The sequence below is a fragment of the Hyaena hyaena genome, unplaced genomic scaffold, assembly GCF_003009895.1.
Source record: "Hyaena hyaena isolate Hyena2069 unplaced genomic scaffold, ASM300989v1 scaffold_288, whole genome shotgun sequence".
NCBI classification, from domain to species: domain Eukaryota; kingdom Metazoa; phylum Chordata; class Mammalia; order Carnivora; family Hyaenidae; genus Hyaena; species Hyaena hyaena.
Genome location: NW_024080922.1, coordinates 305,013 through 324,735, shown reverse-complemented (window position 1 = coordinate 324,735; position 19,723 = coordinate 305,013). Strand labels below are relative to the sequence as shown.

Sequence of the window (19,723 nt, the reverse complement as noted above, 5' to 3'; positions counted from 1 at the left end):
GACAGCAAACCTACCATCTTTAACATTGAAGGAGGATCCCCTGAACGTATATTGTCAGCCAATAATGCAATCATCTTCTGATTTGCTACACCAATTAGTTGTCCTGACTCTGTACTTTTAATCACATTTTCAAGAGCTGTTAAAAAAAAAAAAAAAAAATGAACACAGAGGGCCTTTATATCACCAACATCACCTAAGGAATTCTACAGAGTAGGAAATTTAGGCAGAAGTTTTATAATTTTCCTATGAAGGTTTCCTCTGTATTTTTCCTTTTGTCCAATTCTGAACCTATGTGTGGGTCAGCTTCCTCTCCATCGTCCAGCTGACCACTGTACATGGAAACACACTGTACGTGGAAAGGGGCACCAACGTCCCTTCCCAACGCTGCTGAAAATCTGCATTTAAGTTTTGATTCCTCAAAAACCTAATTATTAATAGCCCAAAGTTAACCCGAAGTCTTACTAATAACAAGCAGTTGATTAACACAGATTTTGTATAAGTATTCCATACTGTAGTCTTACAATAAAGCTAGAGAGAAAAAAGTACTATTTAAGTAATTCCAGGGAAGAGAAAATGCAGAGTACTGTACAGTATTTACTGGAAAATACCCACATTTAAGTGAATCCGTGTAGTTCAAACCTATGTTGCTCAAGGATTGTAGGTTTTTGATCTTAAAAAAATCTAGCTGACACAGAACACAGCAAACATGATTTCAAATAACAGTTACAGCCAACATTTAGTTGTGTTTTTTTTTTTTGTTTTTTTTTTTTAAGTATTTAAAGTGCTTTTTCTAAAAGGCAACTGAATTTCTTACCTTCCTTCCAGCCTCTTAATATAGGGTGCAGGGAGCAAATCCCTGATTTTGATAAATATATAGCGATTTTCATCTCTGCAGATTCCATATCATCATTGATGATAATCATGAATGGCAGCAGATGTACCACCACCTGATTTGACAAGTGATTATTTTCACCGAGTATCTCTTCCTTAATTAGTATGTCTGCTGCAACCTCAAGTACTTTGTACCTAAGACACAATCAGATTTGGCTAAGAAACCCACTAGAGACTTAAATTCAGTCCCAAATCATTACATTGTCCCTGCTCAACTGACATTATCCTGGTCTCAACAAACACATTATTCAGACACACCAACACAATCACTTAAAATCCATGCCAATAAGTGAGTTATCTGGGAGAGCAATTTTGAACTGCTAACTCTGTCAAATCTTTTTTTTTTGAGAAACCATTAGGGTAACTGTAACATAAAACACATGTCACACTATATACCTCAACTCCATTAAAAATCAGGCTCCGAAGTTAAAAAAAAATCTGAACACACACTATGTGCTAAAGAACTAAATTATGATGGATACAAAACAAAAACCTGCAAGACATGTTCTCTTCCTCTAAGGAACTTAGTCATGTTTCCATGCACAAAGCTTAGATGCCAAAAATGAAACAACTAGAGCTCAAATAGTACAGAAGGTAACCATGTGCCTCTGAGCTTATTTTCATATTCACGTGTCATTATAAAGTAATATCCTATCTTCGGAAAAAATAGTCAAATAGAATTATATAAAGTAGAACACTACAACTGAGCACTTGGGTGGCTCAGTCAGTTAAGCATCCATTTCAGCTCAGGTCATGATCTTGTGGTTCTTGAGTTCAAGCCCTGCATAGGGCTCTGTGCTGACCGCTCAGAGCCTGGAGCCTGCTTCAGATTCTGTGTCTCGCTCTATCTCTACCCTTCCCTCGCTCACACCCTGTCTCTCAAAAGTAAATATTAAAAAAAAAGTTTTAAAATAAAAACTTCAATTCCCTCCTACCCTACTTCCTAGATTGCAGTATTATGTCACACATTATAGACTTTCTCCAGTTTATGAAGAAAAAATTTCAAACAAAGAGAACAGTATATTAAACCCACACAAATCCTAATTCTTTTTATAATGCAAGAATTACGATTCATTCTACTACCATGACCAAAGGGTCATATAACTAAATTAGAAAATGCAAAAACGTAAAGGAAAAAAAAAAATCAAACAGGTGTAAGAATTGTGTCAATTCAAAACAGTATGAAGAGAAATGAATACATACCATCCCCTATTTTTTGAAAGTTCTGCTCTTCGAAAAAGATTCAGAAGATTTGAAACAGTCACTTCTGAAGTAAAGTGTTGTTTAAAAATCTAACGGGAGAAAAAAACGGCTGTAAGTAAATTTTCACTTGCTTCAAATACATACGGTACTTGTTAAATAAACTTAAAAAAAAAAAATAGTAATTGTAAAGAATTTATCTCCCAATAGTCCTTGCACAATTTCAAGGCTTTATGAGAGCTATTTCTCAAAAGTGGCATTCATGAGCCAATTTTCCACGATCCCAAGGTATTTACTATTGATAACAATTCACAAAGCACTTTTCCCTTTTGAAGAACTTCCCTATAACACAAAATTGTGCAGTCTGAGTTACCCCGTAAGTGCTCCTTAACCAGGCTTAAGTCTGTGCTCTCAAGAGAACAAATTTCCAATGAAGGAATAATTTCCAAATATATTCCAGCCTAGAGAAGAGATTCACGAGAGGAAAATATTAACAAATTATGTATTTCAACAAACTCACTCACCTCAAAAGCATTGATAGCCGATAAAACAACATCTATACTATCATCACCTAATCGGGTTAAAACAGCTTCTTTTATGAAAGACTCGTCGACACTCTCCTAAACAAGAAAAGAAAAATTTAGTTGCTGCTCAAATCTAAGATTTTACCCTAGAGAGGAAGCTTGGTTTTGTGAAAAGCATTCCAGATTAGCAGTAAGAAACGCAGGCTCTGATCTACACGCAAATTCAAACACTAAACATACCTGCACTGAGCTAGATAATCTCTAAAGGGTCTTTTTATTTTTTTTTTAAATATAATTTATTGTCAAAATGGCTTACATACAACACCCATTGCTCATCCCAACAAGCATAAAGGGCCTTTTTAGAGGAGTAATCACTTGGTACAAACTTTTTTCCAGTTCCTAGAATCCAAATTTAACTTCTGCATTAAGAAGTTCACCTTGTAAATAAGAGCCTGGATATTGGGAGCGCAAAGACCACAGAACCAGAACACCTAGGTTTAAGTCCTGGCACTACCCACCTACCCGCTATGTGACCCTGTGTGGGTGCTTTAACCTTTCCAGGTCTCACTACTCTCACCCACAGAACAGAGCTAGTAATAGTATCAATCCCAGAGGACTGCTACAAGATTAAATACACATCAGTGCTTAGAACAAGGACTTTCAAGTAGTAAACACTGTTAAAAGTTAGTTATTATTATCAAGATTTTTACAAGGATAAGAACATGCACTGAAAAGCCAGTCTGCCAAAACGAGATTCTATTTTTGTTTACATAACAAAAGAAAATAAAGCACATAATCAAAGTAACAGAAAGACAAGACTGAAAATCAACCTAAATATATTCTTACCCGTGGGTGGTGAAAAAATATAACTAAATAATGCTACAAAAAACAATTAAGGAGCTCTGTTGGGAGATAAAACTAAAATACAAACTGAAGTCCAACTTTCACATAGTAAATGTCACCAGAATTTTCTAAAGAGCTAACAAGTAGTGAAATATCCCCATCTGAAGACAGTAACAATACATAAATCTAAAGGGTGAATGCATCCAGTGCCCTTTACTTAAACACTAACCAAATCCAGAAGGGGACCAAGAAGGAAGGGAGTAAAAGGAGGATGAGAACACCCTCAGATATAACAGGAGCTTCCAGGAATCCTTTTTTCCTTCTAGACACTGGGATCTTCCTATCACAACAAAGACCAGTATTCTATGGCTTAATTATCCAGCAAATCAGTAACACAAACCTATAGCTTGTGAAACACAACTTATGCCAGATCAGAAATGAAACAAAGCTACAGATTATAAATGTGAGTATTACATCAACCACTTTTAAAGAAACATTCTTGGGGTGCCTGGGTGGCTTGGTCAGTTAAAGCGTCAAACTTTGGCTCAGATCATGATCTCACAGTTGAGGAGTCTGAGCCCCACATTGGGCTCTGGGCTGATAGCCTGGAGCCTATTTCAGATTCTGTGTCTCCCTCTCTCTGCCCCTCCCCCACCCCTCTCAAAAATTAAAAAAAAATTCTCCTAGATCCTAATGTTGCTATTATTATTCATATATCCTTTTAAAATGAAGTAACTCAAAAATATAAAGCCAAAAATATTATAAATACAAACCAAATTTTTAAGTCCAATATTACAAAACCCTGCAAAACCAAAATAACTCATATTGGAATGAATTTACTATGGTAATTATGATTACATTCTGAAATTAAATTCTATCTGTGCTATGAATCTGGCTCTAGCTACCATGACACAAGTTCAAGTTCAGCACGTTTATACTACTGTGTGCCACGAGGACGCTTTACTCTAGGACCACTTCTCTTCCAGAAATGTTCCAAATATGCAATAGTAGTAAATACAAGAGAATACTGTAGATTATCACACAGGTGAACACTCTCATTTTAATTATAGTAACAGCACTAAAGGTCTATACCAGTTAACTCTTCAAACCCATGATTTGATGACTATGTAAAAAAAAAAATAAGTTCATTTGAAAGCCAGAGAAAAATTTTAAGAACACAGTATTAGTGATAAGCTCATACAGCAAAAACTATGACAGTATTGTTTAAATGGCTGAAGTTCAGAAAATACTACTCCACCTGAATTACTGCAAAGTCTTGGTAAAATACCATTTTGGTATAAAGACATTATTTACAAATTAAGTTAGCCTTCATACTTACTATTCACAACCACCAAAATGTGAAAACACAAATATAACTTCAGGTACTGAAATCACAGAACAGTGTACCAAAAGATGTCATTCCGACGTCCCCAAATATGCTCATGTTGCACTTAAGAATACCAAAGTCAAATTTCAAAACTACAACATTCTTAGATCATTTACAGAGGTTCACAAATTATCTAGAAATTGTAGTTTGAAAAACACTGAACTAAGTAGTAATCTGCAACATGGAAATATGAATATAGCGGTTAATAAAGCATGGTGGCTCTAGTAAATGGTGGCTACTGGCACGTATGGTCCAATGCACTCTCTGCATTATTCACCTTATGTCTGTAATTACACAGTATCAATTGTATTTGGTAACTTCAATTTCTTATTCTAGAATTAAACTGCTCATCTTCAGGATAGAAATACCAGAAATGAAGCTATCTGACACAAACCTCTGATGTCTTCATGATATTTTTCAGATGATTAATGGCCAGAAGTCTCACAGGAGCAAGTGGATGATTCAGACTGAGCATCAAGGACGTATCAGAATCTGCTAAAAACTACAGAATTCATCACAATCACCAAATGATTTCACCATTAAATCTAAGCATCTGATCAAGCATAAAAACCAGAGAAAACTGTCCCAAAATGTCCAACATATTTGATAACAACCATCTAATTCCAGAATCCAAGAAGTAAAGTCTTTGTCTCTAGAATGTAGTATGGGGTACAACAGATGAAAAACATATGCATCCTAAATGTTGTGATTTTGAGCACACTTGTGTCTATGTGTAGGTTTATTTAGTGAAGCAATTCTATAAAGTAACTTTGTATTCATTATATGGATCTGACTTCAAACTGAGAAGCACCTGAAATACATCAGTACATTAGCACCTAAATGAAAATATGAAATAAAAAGCTGGTCACTGAACACAGAAAGCAATTCATCTAAATGATAAAACAAGGACTATCAACTACCAAATTAATGACAACTTACTTCACTTATGTAATCAGACTAAGAAGGAAATCGATTAAAAAAAAAAAAAAAAAAAGAGGACGCCTGGGTGGCACAGTCAGTTGGGCATGGTTGGGCATCCAATTTCAGCTCAGGTCATGATCAGAGGGTTCAAGCCCTGCACTGGGCTCTGTGCTCACAGCTCAGAGCCTGGAGCCTGCTTCTGATTCTGTGTCTCCCTCTCTCTCTGCCCCTCCCCTGCTCACGCTGTCTCTCTCAAAAATGAATAAATGTTAAAAAAAAAAATTTTTTTTTTTTAAAAAGAAGGAAATCTATCACCCTCATATTTGGAAATGAAATATTAAAGATGAAGGTCTAATTATGAAAGAGAAACCAAAACAATCACATTTCTCCTCACAACATTTATTTTCAAGGCTAATTATAAAAACTGCTTAAATGTCTAACTTCGAGTAGAAAGATCTAGGGTGAATTAAAAGGAAATTTATGAAGTTCTAATATGATCATGAAATTGAAATCCACCTCCCTTTTTCTCACCAGTGTCTTAAACAGCCTCACGTGGCTAGTGGGTACTGCACTGCAAAGTGCACATATAGGAGAAAAATAAGGACACGCTAGAAACTTAAGTAGAGCCCCCTTTTGGTGATTGCTAGTAATACTTCCAAACAACACTTTTCCTGAAATAAGCATCACATTTAGTTATTTAAGCTGTCACACCTTTCTCCAATAATTCAATGCATAACTGAATTGAGGCCTCACAGCCTCCCTCCAGGGAACTAGGGAAACTACTATATCTCACCTGTCCCTCAAACTTTGCAAAGAAAGGAGTGAACTAGTCAATTTATTTCCAGAGCTCCTCAAATAACCACACAAATATACCCATAATTGTAGTAATTCCTCTGAAGAAAAACTTACCTGATACTTTCCTCCACTTGTAGAGAGAGAGATAAATTGATGAAAAAGCTCTTGTTTTTTTAGATCGGTAATTTCTTTTAGGCGTTCCTCTAATACAACATCTAATGTTTTGGGATATCTGGGAAGAAATTAAAGAGTTATTCTTAATGAAGTTACTGACCACATGCACCATACGTGCATAAAAAAATATAAATAAAACCCTAAGAGTATTCCAAAAGTAACGTCTCTGTATATAAAAACTATACTCTCTACAGTCCCCAAATGGCCCCTATTTCCTATATAGACAGGTCAAATACACTTAAATCCCATATGGGTCTTCCTAAAGGGGAAAAAAAAGAAGAGCCTCTTTATAAATCATTCCCTATGTTACAATATGAACCTGTGAATCTTCTTTTATAAAACAATATGCACACATTAAAGAAGGGCACAAGCACACAACTTACTTGCTTTCTAAAAGTCTGATAAGTGGAAGAAACTGTTCGTTAAGCAGAGATACTTTATCAGGATCGATTTCTTCTCGTGAGCTATATGAAATATATTCTTCAAAAAGAAGGCTGCAAAACAAAACAAGTATCAGCAGACATGAGTGCTGCTGTTTACTGAGCACCCATTATGTTCTAGATGCTTCAGAAATACTTTGCCATGCTTCCATGAGGTACCAGTCATTCTTACTTTACATACACATAAGCTAGGGCTGAGAACTCTCATCTGCCTGCGATCATGGGAGGAGAGCCACTGCAGCCAACGCTGAGCGAGCCCTCCTGCGCCATCAACAGAACAGGTTCTGAAGCCAGATGGACTCCGGGGGCCCGCACTCTCAACAGCACTTCCCACGTCTACTCTCGTTTAATCCACAAGCCAATTCTGTGAGCGAGGGGCGCGAACGACACAGCAGCAGCCAGGCCAATGTTACACAACAGCAGAACGAGATGCAGGCAGTCTGACCTTCAGAACTTACTACTCTACTCTGCTGGCAATGAGAGGAAGGATTCAAGCCCGTGTCTGACTGCAATGCCTACATTCTTTTCACTGTATCGAGTTGCCCTTTAAGTCAAAGAAGAAAATGGGACACTGACTACCTTTACAGAAAAGAATTTTCACTTCACATCAACCCTCAATATTAAGTTTCTACTTGATACTTACTAAATGCCAAATGTGATGCATTGTTTCAGGCATTTTGATGCACTTATTAACAGGGAACTCGAAACAACCACTAGCTCCATTTAGCTATAACCCAAACACAGCTTAACTATTAACTTTCTGTGATCACATTTAAGCACTAAAGACAAATTACTTTTTCCTTCTATTGCCATAATTATTGCACTAAGTACTTATAATTAATGAAATGACAAGGACAAAAAAAGGAGTGCATCATAAAAAGATACTAGAAAACTGCTAGTCAATTCTAAGAAGTATACTAAGCTACAAAAATACAAATCCAAAGCACGTCAGAAATAACAGCTTACCTAGCCAGCAAATGGTCTAAGTTGTTCTTCAGTGATATATTTGTAAGTATAGCTTCTAACTGTCTCTTGTAGATTTGCCCATCCATCCCTTCAGTTTCTTCTCCTTAGTATAGAACATACATTAAAATTGATGGGGACAATTTTTTTTGCACTTAAGTTATTAAATTTCTTTATAGCAGAAAACTTTTCTATAGGAATAACTTTAAACCATATATACTGGTATCCAGCTTTTTACCTGTTTATAAAAGTGTAGTTCACCTATTCAGCCATTTATACTTTTTACATTTTTGTATATATTACCTTCACTTCTACTTTACCTGAAATTCTCTACATTTTTAAAAACAAGTTTTTCATGCTTATCTTATTAACAAAACAGAGGTCCAAAAAATAGTCGTTCCAGGTCATATTAAAAGTGGTTGAAGCTGTGACCCAAGCCTAGAGCTCAATAAACTAGCTCTGAAAGCAGGCTGTCAACTTGTATGTTGATGTGCCTTGCTGCCCTGAGTCCTCATCTTCTATTCCACACTTACTGCACATATCTTACCAATCGCATGGCAGTCCTGCCTTCAAAGATTGGGACCACATCGTCACCAGAACAGGAAAAATATACTAGTATTCATGCTAGTCATATTTCTGAAACACATATTTAAACCAACATCCAGCAAGGCAAACCTTACTTTCCAATAAACTGACATACTTTAGAGAGATCTTCCTTAGTATGTTTTTCTTAGTCTAAGTGGCAATTAGAACCAAACGTTTCTTCTTGTCTTTCCGTATTTATTGAAAGATAAGAAGCATATAATGGAAGTAATCATTTTTAATTACTTTATGGCTTTTTAAATTTTTGGGTTTTTATGTATGAGATTTTCTCCGTCTTTTTATGTTCAGTGACTCAAAGGAGAAAAACTTTTTTTGGCGAGTATCTGTTGTACATGAGTCACTGAAGTTCATTAAATATTTAAATGAGCAAAGGGAAAAGTTTTACTTGGTAATATATGTTAATCACTTTAAACTAATTCCATAGTCTTTTTCATGTAGAGACTGTTTAAGGACACGCTTTAGAGGTGCCTGGGTGGCTCAGTCAGTTAAGCATCTGACTCTTGGTATCAGCTCACATCACAATCTCATGGTTTATGGGACTGAGCTCTGTGTCAGGCTCTGCGCTGACAGTATGGAGCCTGCTTGGGATTCTCTCTCTCCCTCGGTCTGACCCCCTACTTGTAGACACACTCTTGGGCTCAAAATAAACAAACATTAAAAAAGAACACACATTAAGAAGACACATCACAATTCTGAGCATATCCAATAACAAGTATCTCCTTCAACCAACCTACTCCCCACCTCAAATGTTTTTCACATTGAAAAAAAAAAAAAAACCTACACAAAAACAATTAGATAGCAGAAACTTGAAATACCTTTAAGATATTAACAGGAGTGTGGTTCTATTTTGAGAGAATTCAATCTTAGACACGAAGTTTCTGGACACAAAATATAAAACCACAAACCTGTAACATGATTAACGATGGAGACAACCAGATGGGGAAGCATGTAACGCAGAAGAGGACTGATGTCACAGATTTCAGAAATCCCATGAAGTATTGTAATAAGATCAGGAACGTTACACAAATGAGGAAATGGCCTTCGAAGAAGTACATAAAATGTTAACTTCAAAAGTCAGCTAATATATGGCAATTTAAAAAAGTATAAAATTTATCTCTGAAAAGAAAAAATTTCTTTAAAAATTTATCTTTTAAAAGAATTATTCAAAATACTTTTATTCTCCTCTAATTACTATTATTCCCCAATTTAGTCATACATACTTTTTCCCAAGGCTCTCTGGCTTCTGTCTCTGCATGAGCACTATCAAGCAACCTAATCCATCCTTGATCAAAGAAGGAATTTTGGTCAATGTTTTGATGATCTGTGAAGCCAACGAGTTAACGAAGGTGTCTTCCATGGTCACTTTCACAGAGATCTGACAGATTATCATGTATGTTGCAGCTCTGTAATCTGGTAAAGACGATTTCAACCCCTAAATATTTTTTAAGATACAAGGAAAAACAATAAACTCTATCATTTAATTCTACTTAAAATGCTACTTTACCTTGACAAATTAAAAATGCCATCAACTGGAGATCAATACTACCTAACATACTGAAAAGTCAACCACTCCCTGGAAATTCGCCTCTTTTCCTGAGCAGAGATGAGGTTATGTCTCTTGGATGAGAGGAGGGATCTGAGATCTAAATCAAACATTCACTACATATGCTAACAGGAGCCAAAAGGCTCTTCTTTTCTACGCAAACACCCACCAGTGGAAATGAGGCTTCAGATACAAGACAGTGTCTGATAAAAAGACAATTCTGGGATACCAGCAGGAGGTGAAAGCAGTACTTCCATGGGGAATCTGGGAGGGTGGTTGCAACAAGGCACTCGGGAAGAAGAAACACTGAGAAGTGGAAGTCGCTGTAAAAAGAATGATAAGAGGGGCGCCTGGGTGGCTCAGCTAGTTAAGCCTCGACTTCACCTCAGGGCATGATCTCGCAGTTTATGAGTTTGAGCCCCACGATGGGCTCTGTGCCAACAGCTCAGAGTCTGGAGCCTCCTTCAGATTCTATGTCTCCCCCTTGCTCTGCCCCTCCCATGCCCATGCTTTGTCTCTCAAGATTGAAAGAAAAAAAAAAAGTTAAAAAATTTTAAAAGAAGAAAAGAATGATGAGAGCATGTGCCTTGATGAGATTTTCTAATCCACTCTGCTTCCAGTGAGTCACATGACTGTTAAGAAAACAAATTTGAAAGGTCGTGGCAGGGCCAAACAGCACACAATTTATTCTTAAGGAGCCCTAAATAAGATCCTACTCTTCGCAAGTTTTTAAGACAAAAAAGTCATACTTTTAACCTAAAAATTAAATCTTGCCAACCATTTAAGTTGTCAACTTAAAAATATTTATGTCTAAGTGAAATTTTTATAAAGCCAGGAAATTCCTTCAAGTACAAGTTAATCTATTTTACACATGAGCAGGACCAACCTTTTGGATATATGGAAATAGCTTGGCAACTATATTATCCAATACCCCCTCGGCAGTCACTAGAGCAGACACGATGGTAGAAGCATAAAAAGTTAAGAGCACTCTCAACTGAGCTGAACTTCCAGGATACTCAGCAAAAACCTAGAACAAAAAATACAAAGCAAGGTGAAAATGGAAGGCCAGTTAGATAAACGCACAAAAATATTTATAGCTCCCCTCAACTACTTCAGACTGACCTTTTTATTTTTACCATATGCAACATTAAATACACGAATGCAATCGTTCAATTAAATATGACAAGGATGAACAATCCTCCTCACTTCTGATCATTTCTCAGTTTAAACAGTCACTGTAAGAGGCGCCTGGGTGACTCAGTCGGTTGGAGGTCCGACTTCGGCTCAGGTTATGATCTCATGGCCCATGGGTTCCAGCCCCATGTCAGGCTCTGTGCTGGCAGCTGGCTCGGAGCCTGGAGCCTGCTTCCGATTCTGTGTCTCCCTCTCTCTGACCCTCCCCTGCTCACGCTTGCTCTCTCTCAGACATAAATAAAATATTTTTTAAAAAAAAATTAGAAAGTCACCGTAAATAGAATTTGACAAGAAAAAGAACAATATATTTTTGTAGGAAAACACCTTTGTGATCAAAGACTGATTCAAACTGCTCATGCTCCAGAAGAGGAGGCCACTTAACAAAAGGAACTTCTTCAAAGCACACAGTTATCAGACAGGTTTTCTTCATTCAAAACAAGTCATCTTAATGCAATCAGAGTCAGGAAACCAGATACCACTCACCTTCACAGATTTTGTCACCAGACTACAAATGAAATCCATGAATCCAAGATCTTTGTAGCAGTGGGTAATCAAAGTTCCCCTAGCTAAGGGCACTCCATGTTGCTGTTATAGAAAGAACCAAGACTTTTTAAAGATATTGATCAACTGACCATTTTTTTGAAGTACCTACCACAGTAACAACTTTGTACTGATGCAGTTCACAAATACAAAATACAGCCTCTCCATATAGCTGGTGGTAGATAGGAAATTAACATATAAAATTGTGCAAACTCTAGAAATCCAAAAGAGGTCAGCAATGGGGGTAGAAGTACTCAGTGAATATTGCCTACTTATTATGTGTTGCATTTTCATATATATTTGTCTAAATGTGGATTCTCTAGATTCTTAGGAACTCTACTAGTTAGACTGGGTTTTTGAGCCAACGTGTTATGGTTGTCTTTGCTTTACAATAACACTACTAATAGAAACAGAGTAGGAACCCAGAAAACTTATACCGCTATTTCCACCACTTAGCATCATGCATGGCATGTACTGGGTGCTCAATAAACACTGAATAAAAGACAAGAGAATCTTAAGTGAATGTTAATAGGTGAGTGGAGTTGCATACCTGAAACAAATGTGCCTAGAGAGCACTGGCGTCTGTGTGCAGAGTAGGGGAAAAAATGACCTAGATGTTTTATTAGCAGAGGGAGTAGATTGGTAAGCTTTATTATAGGTTGTCTTTCTCATCTGGAACACTTACCAGTTCAAGTGCTTTACATCCAATTATAGGTTGTCTTTCTCATCTGGAACACTTACCAGTTCAAGTGCTTTACATCCAGACTCTTGGGCCGTATTTCCAATTAAAAATGCCCATTCCTTTCTTTTTACTACTTCTGATCACTGATCCCACTATCATCACACATCAAATTACCTCTTTTCAAGGTCTCAGTCTCAGTCTACTTTTGCCTCGTCTGTCCTCCTCCTAGCCTGAATTGCCATACTCAATAATCAGTAAAATTCCTGTTAACATAAATGTACTTTCTTCTACTACATGTTGCAAACAAAGTGAAAACGGCAAGTCAATTGTTTTATTACAAAACCACGCTAACTGATCCTTACCAAACTCTTCCTGGAAGGCAACTATCACCCTCTCATTCATCTACAGATTAAAAAAAAAAAAAAAAGGATACTGGGATTTAAACTTCAATAATTTCCTTAAGTCCGTCATGTCATCCCTATCCTTTTAATTTTTTAAAGTACTTATCTGCTTTTCTTCACCTCCAATATTTTTTAAAGCAATACAGTTCCAAGATCTAAAATGTCAGATAGCAGTGTAGTGGAAAGATAATACATTTTAAAATCAGACCTAAATTCAAACCCTAACTGCCACTTTATATTTATTTGAACTTGGGCAAGTAATTCTCTTAGCCTGTGCTCATCTGTAAAACTAGTTAATACAAGGTCAACTGCCTAGCCTAATGTCAGCTGCTAAATAAATGCCAATTTCAACTAGAAATTAGGAAATAAAAGTGATGGAGGTAATACTGGACTACCTTTAGCAGCAGTGAGGACTTAATATTTTTTCCAAATTGTATCCCTTAATCAAGATCTGTAATGACTATAGATACAGGTCATTCAATAATCATACCTTAACTGGTGACAACCAAAACCATTTGTGCTTTGGATTATTAATTTTCAGAAGCTGTATAACTCGCACAAATATTCTGGTCTCGTGGTATGGTAGAACACAAGCAATGAGGCTATCTTGATTATAAAGATGGATATGGAACCTGTGGGGAGAAAAGCAAACAATTCAAAATGATACTAAACCCCCAAGCATTTATTTCCTTCCAGGTCAGGATTCTCTATCAATGGGCTAGAACTGCTCAGAATAAATATCAACAAAAACAAGTACATAACTATAAGACAAAGAACACTAAATGATAAACCTCTATTTTGCATTAATGTACTCCTCGGCAGAGTTCTGTCAACTCTTACGCAGTATTTAATATTCAATATCAAAATCTATATCCCATTCACTTTCTCTCAACTTAAAAAAGAAAAAAAAACCCTATTATTAAATTAACATAACTGTGGGACCACTGTGGTCAAACCAACCGAAAACCAACTGGTCAACTAGGCAGCAACGTTTGGCTCCTCTCCATGCTCTAAAGTTCAGCTTCCTCAGCTTATCAGAACTCTAAAACCAGAAGACTAAAATCACATTACTTTCTCTGAATTAGAAAATCAGATTACAACTTTTTCTAATTCGTCCCTAAACTTCACACAACTTTGTATGGGCCCCTCTACTGTAGTAAGGACAGGCACATTAATCACACCAGATACACTAAATCCTTTCCAGCCTTGAAGACCTAGCTCAAATGCGTCTGCATTCAGGATGCTTTTCCTAATCCTCCAGCGAACTGATTCCTCTTATGTTTACTTACACGCTAAACTTACTCGCCAACATGCTACTTTCTTCACCAAGCTTTCCTCAACTACTTCAGGCAGCACAGCAGCCTCAAACTTTGCATACACCATTATTTCAAAACAATAACCAAGGGCAGCCTACTTAACCTTGTATTGACTCTAATGTTTACTTAACAAATTACATGAATAAATTTAAAAAAGTACTCCTTATGCTAATCATCTATGAGGTCCAGGGGAAGGAATTAAATGCTAGAAGAAAAAGGGAAACATTACAGACTTTGTCTGATGACTCTAATTTTCTGATTATCAGAAGCCCCAGGTTAAGCTTCTGTTTTCTCAATGACTCACACGCTTCCAGAAGGGAAGTCACTTTAGCCCCATGTCTCCAATTAAGGAGACAAAGCTCGTTCTACTTTTAAAACATACAATACACGGCAAAATAAACAAAACTGTGTAAGCTGTGATATGATGCCAAATGAATAAGGAAATAAGCTGAGTATTCTTATGAGACAATGTCCAAAGAGTCAAACCTTGGAAAAGGTTTGGAAGGTCAAACCTTGGAAACAGTCTTGTATCTCAGATTACTAGCTGTGTAGGTGTTAACTACTCAGGTAAGTTAACCCCTCTATGCCTCGATCCTGTAAACTGTACGATGGGGAAATCACACAGATCTTTCTATAGGAATGCTGTGAACACGGAGACAGTGTACGCCAAGTGCTTACCACAGAACCAGGTACATAAGTGCTCAATATACATTAGCTGTTATTGTTTTTCTTAAGTGATGACATTTTAGAGAATACTATTTGCTTCTTCCCAAAGCACTGGATTTGCTATTTTGGCAAGAAAGTTTAATAATACCCTTTGGCCCCAATAGGCAGTAATGATTTGTAATGGCAAAGTGATGTGAGCTCCTTGGAACTAAGTTGGTCTATTAACTCAAGATCTCCAGCAGCTGTACTTCTATCAACAAAAAAGAGTTTAACAGAATGGCATGCTTATCTCTCCTAATAGACATCATGTTAATCTCTTCAAAGACCTAACTTCTTAGCTTTAAATTGGTTTAAGTGTTCTCATTACTTAATTTTTTAAAAAGATCCAAGCTGTTAGCCCATAGTTCTTTCTGTGATTTCATTTGCTACCTGTGAATCAACCACTCCAGACACTTCTGTGCTGGCTTAAGCAGGAAGTAAGGGGACAAGTGAATAAGGAATAACGAAATGTTTTCATCCAGCTCTTTGTTCACTGCTTTGGTCTGAACGCTGCGCTCCAGTGTTTTTGCTAGCTGGCTGAACAACGGTGCTTCAAACTGCTCAAAGGAAGGATCAATCCCAAGCAGCTCTTCCAGGCCAGTGCATCCTAGGAAAAGGACAGATTATTTTCATTTATTTGTCATTTATTTTATGTTTATTTTTGAGAGACAGAGCATGAGAGGGGGCGGTGCAGAGAGGGAAACACAGAATCTGAAGCAGGCTCCAGGCTCTGAGCTGGCTGTCAGCACAGAGCCCAAAGCCGGGCTCGAACCCATGAACCACGAAATCATGACCTGAGCTGAAGTCAGAAGCTTAACGGACTGAGCCACTCAGGTGCCCCGTGGACAGTTTAACAGTTCTTTGCAAGCAAACTCATCTCACTCCTCTTTTAGTTTTAACTTACCCCCCAAAATCTCACATAATCTGTAATAGTTCCAAACACAGATTTTTAGTTTTCAACATAAAAAATAAATCTTATCTCCCCAGCTAGAACAGAAAGTTCTGCCTGGCAGGTGCCACTCTTAAAAGAAAGAAAAAAAATCCTTAAATAACCAGGCCAGTCCCCACAGGAATGGGGAAGACTCCTCCTCTACCCCAGCCAAGCCTCCGGCTTTTTTTTTTTTTTTTTTTTGACTGTTCTTTCACACCACACATTAGTTAACCTCCCCAACCTTGTTTCATCTGTGAAATTCAGATGCTGCCACGTTTCAAGCATCAAGAACACAGTTATTTGTTATCCTCTTTCTCTGAATTACGCAAATCCACAAACTAGAAACTGTTAAAGACGACAGAGTCAGAAGAGAAAGCAATACAGCAACATCCTCAAAACAGGTGCATCAAAGAGCTTTTCTGAATTAACGGGTAGCTCACCAATGGCAAAAGCGGTGTCCCTGTCGATGGAGGCCGCTTCCTTGGGGTCAAATAACAAAGAAGCAACTTCATCTCTCGATAACAGGCTGCGGTCACTTTGAGGGAGCGCGAGGCGCTGGAGCTGCTGGGCTAAGGACGTCATCTTCCACGCAGGCGGATTTCTAAAAACACAGGCTAAAAAACAAAAACACTGTGAGGAGTCTCCAGAAAACTACAGGTGGATGAACCACGAGCCTCTAATACCTCGCATACAAGTAACTTTCCTCGCACTCAGAACCGTGAAGATACACAGCCGGCTGCTCCGGGACTCACGCACCCCAAGGTACACACGCCATAGCAACAGCGTTAACTCAAGTTCCCGGGGCCACACCGTGGCTTTCTTCTGCCCCGACTGCGCGAGACTCGAAAACCTGCGGACACCTCACCCTCCCTTGCCATACCGTCTACACTCCTACAGCTCCTGCTCACCGAGATTTCGAATTCGGGACGCAAGTCCAGAGCGACCAGCCTTCACAGCAGTTCCCACATGCTACCTAAACTGCTGGCTCTTGCCCGGAAATTCAAAGCATGCTTCAGGGGAACTTCCTGTTTCAGGCACTACGGCAAGAGAAGAGGTACAAGCTTGTCAGAAATGCGATATGATGACTCCGCCTCCCTGTGTCGAAGCCCCGCCCCTTCGCCGTGCCCGATTTCAGGCTCTGGCCCTGGTTTCGGTCCGGCTCCTGTGCTGGAGCTGCCCGTCCGCGCCCTGCTTTGTGCCTGAAGGTTTCAGTCTAGAGCTTAGCCTTTTGTGAGCGTTAAGGATCAGTAGCTGGAACCATTCGTTCCACTTACCCAGCTTTCACTATGTACCAGCAGATAGATTAGCCGGCGGTTAAAAATGTGAGCTATGAAGTCACGTTGAGTGGGCTCAAATCCCGGTGCTAGCGCCCCAGAGCTCCACCAATTATTTCATAAGTTTGTTACCTTCTCTATAATGTGGGGAAAGGCTGAGAATTTCACGCGGTGAGCTGCTGAGCGAATGACGCGAGCCGGTCTATAAATGGTGGTTGCCACGACCTTGGATCTTGGGGACCATCGTGTCACCGACCACTTTGCATTCCTGGAAAACCCATACTTTTTGAATTTTTATTTTAAAGTTAACCTTATTGAGATACAATATACAAACCAAATTACCCAACTCAGTTCAACAGTTCTGTGAGTTGTAACAAATGAAGATGTAACTCTCCCCATTTGAAAAAAACCTCTCTGCTGTGATGCCCACTCCTACTCCCTGCCGCTGGCAACCACTGGTCTTGCCATCATTATAGGTTAAAGTTGCTCAATATGGATATACAACCATCTGTTTCCAAAGCAGGTGGTGGGTGCCACAAAACAGAGTGAAGTGGTCCAAGAAGCTACCCAGGTGGTGGGGATGATTGGATATCCTATACCTTTTCTGGATCATGATTGGAGCCAAAGTCAGACCCTTGACCAGCTAAGGCACCGAGGTGCCCCATTAGCACAGACTTTTGTTGTTTTGCTTTAGCAGCATTCAGAACAACTCCCCCCCCCCATCTACAGACAGTTAATAATCTTTTATAATAATCACTATGTGGTGTTAATTGCTTCAGGAGAATAAGCTCTGGATCTATTTCACCCACCCAAGCAGACCTCTCAAAGGAATTTTTTTGTTCTAATGTGTAAAGGGAATTTTGCCTTGACAAGAACAATCAACTTAGGGAGAAGTTAAAGTAGTAAGAAATGAAAACCAGTACCAGTTTATCCACAAAGCATATTTGCTTTTTCACATCCAAAAAAAAAAAAATTCTGAGTATATTTCTAAAAGTGTTATCAAAATGAAAATTTTAAAAAGGAAAAGTGCTACAGGTATTTGGTCCAACTCTTTGTCTACCAAGAAAGAATTCACTGAGAATTTAAGCAAACAGGCATTTATTTGGGCAATGAGAATTGCAATTTGGGAGAGAGAGTCAAATAGAAACTTGAATTGCGCTCTGAGGAAGACAAAGCGGGCAGAGGATGTAAAGGTGAAAGGTCATGAGTACAGTTCTCATTTAGGTCTTCCGTGCAAAATAGGAATTAAAAGTAAGTTAACTGGGTTTGGTTGGATTAATAGATAAATGAAGGATTGAAACTGGTCAAATCAGATTGCCTCCTCAGTTTGAAAGATTCAGGTGTCATGGTGATGAGGGAGTTAAGTCCAGGCTGAGGGCTTGCAGCTGGCAAAAAGGTTCCTCCAATGAGGACATTCATAAAGTCTTCCTCCTTTATGGCCTCTCTACCCTACCTAAGAGGGCTAGGCTTAGCTAGGCTCGTTTGCTCCATGCAAAGTTTCTATGTCAATTCCAATGATATACAGTGCCATGTTGAATTTTACTTTGGAAGTAAACTAGGGAAGTAAGAAAACAAGTCAAAGTTTCATTAAAAAATATATTTGTAAAAGAGCATTTACTTTAAAATATACCGTGATTTTGAATTATATATTTTTCTCCATTTTAGAAGAATTCTTTGGATATATTCCTGATTGTTTTCTGATGATTTCTTCCTTGGATTTTGCGATTCTATGCCCATCTCCCAGTTTGATTATTCAGTTGAGGAGCAGAGCAAACTTACTTTCTCAGTTGTTATTTGAATTTAAAATATCATTTGTACGGCATGTGTGGCTCTTCACTGCTTCTCCCTATATATTCTTTTCATGGCTTTTGCTATTTTAAATCCATTAACTCCATAATTTTAGCTGTAAGTGATACATATTTCTTGATGCAAGGATAAACATGGTTTTCAGAGATGATATTTTAACCATATGTTCTTTCATCTGATGAGGGATGCCATTGTGACAGAGTGATGAATTCTGCTCCTCATTTCGATCACTATTCAGGGCAAGGACTCTACCTCCACCCCACAATTTCCAAGAGTGATCTGAACAAGTGAGGTTTTTTTTTAAGTAAAAATTTTTAATGTTTATTTATTTTTGAGAGAGAGAGAGAGAGAGAGAGACAGAGTGTCAGCAGGGGAAGGGCAGAGAGAGAGAGGAAGATGCAGAATCTGAAGCAGGATCCAGGCTCTGAGCTGTTAGTATGGAGTCTGACTTGGGGCTTGAATCCACGAACCATGAGATCATGACCTGAGCAAAAGTATTCTTTTGTAAAGGGTATTCTCCCTCCTTCACCCCACCCCTTTTAATGCATAGTACCGATACTTTGATTCATTCCGTGTGTCCCTTATGCCAA

At 38.1% G+C, this 19,723-nt stretch overlaps 1 protein-coding gene across 1 annotated transcript in view; it reads right to left on the bottom strand.

The window, feature by feature from the left end:
- The window catches only part of HEATR1 (HEAT repeat containing 1), a 48,506-nt gene extending 31,462 nt beyond the window's left edge, over positions 1-17,044 (bottom strand). The window contains exons 1-16 of the mRNA XM_039247163.1: positions 16,962-17,044; positions 16,494-16,667; positions 15,513-15,729; positions 13,592-13,733; positions 11,962-12,063; positions 11,171-11,311; positions 9,962-10,173; positions 9,647-9,780; positions 8,142-8,244; positions 7,119-7,229; positions 6,676-6,793; positions 5,240-5,347; positions 2,616-2,711; positions 2,095-2,183; positions 815-1,026; positions 15-136 (exon numbers count right to left, since the gene is read on the bottom strand). Of these exons, the coding sequence (XP_039103094.1) occupies positions 15-136; positions 815-1,026; positions 2,095-2,183; positions 2,616-2,711; positions 5,240-5,347; positions 6,676-6,793; positions 7,119-7,229; positions 8,142-8,244; positions 9,647-9,780; positions 9,962-10,173; positions 11,171-11,311; positions 11,962-12,063; positions 13,592-13,733; positions 15,513-15,729; positions 16,494-16,635 (2,049 nt within the window). The 5' untranslated portion in view covers positions 16,636-16,667; positions 16,962-17,044. The remainder of the gene's footprint in view (positions 1-14; positions 137-814; positions 1,027-2,094; positions 2,184-2,615; positions 2,712-5,239; positions 5,348-6,675; positions 6,794-7,118; positions 7,230-8,141; positions 8,245-9,646; positions 9,781-9,961; positions 10,174-11,170; positions 11,312-11,961; positions 12,064-13,591; positions 13,734-15,512; positions 15,730-16,493; positions 16,668-16,961) is intronic.
- Positions 17,045-19,723: the final 2,679 nt, after the last annotated feature.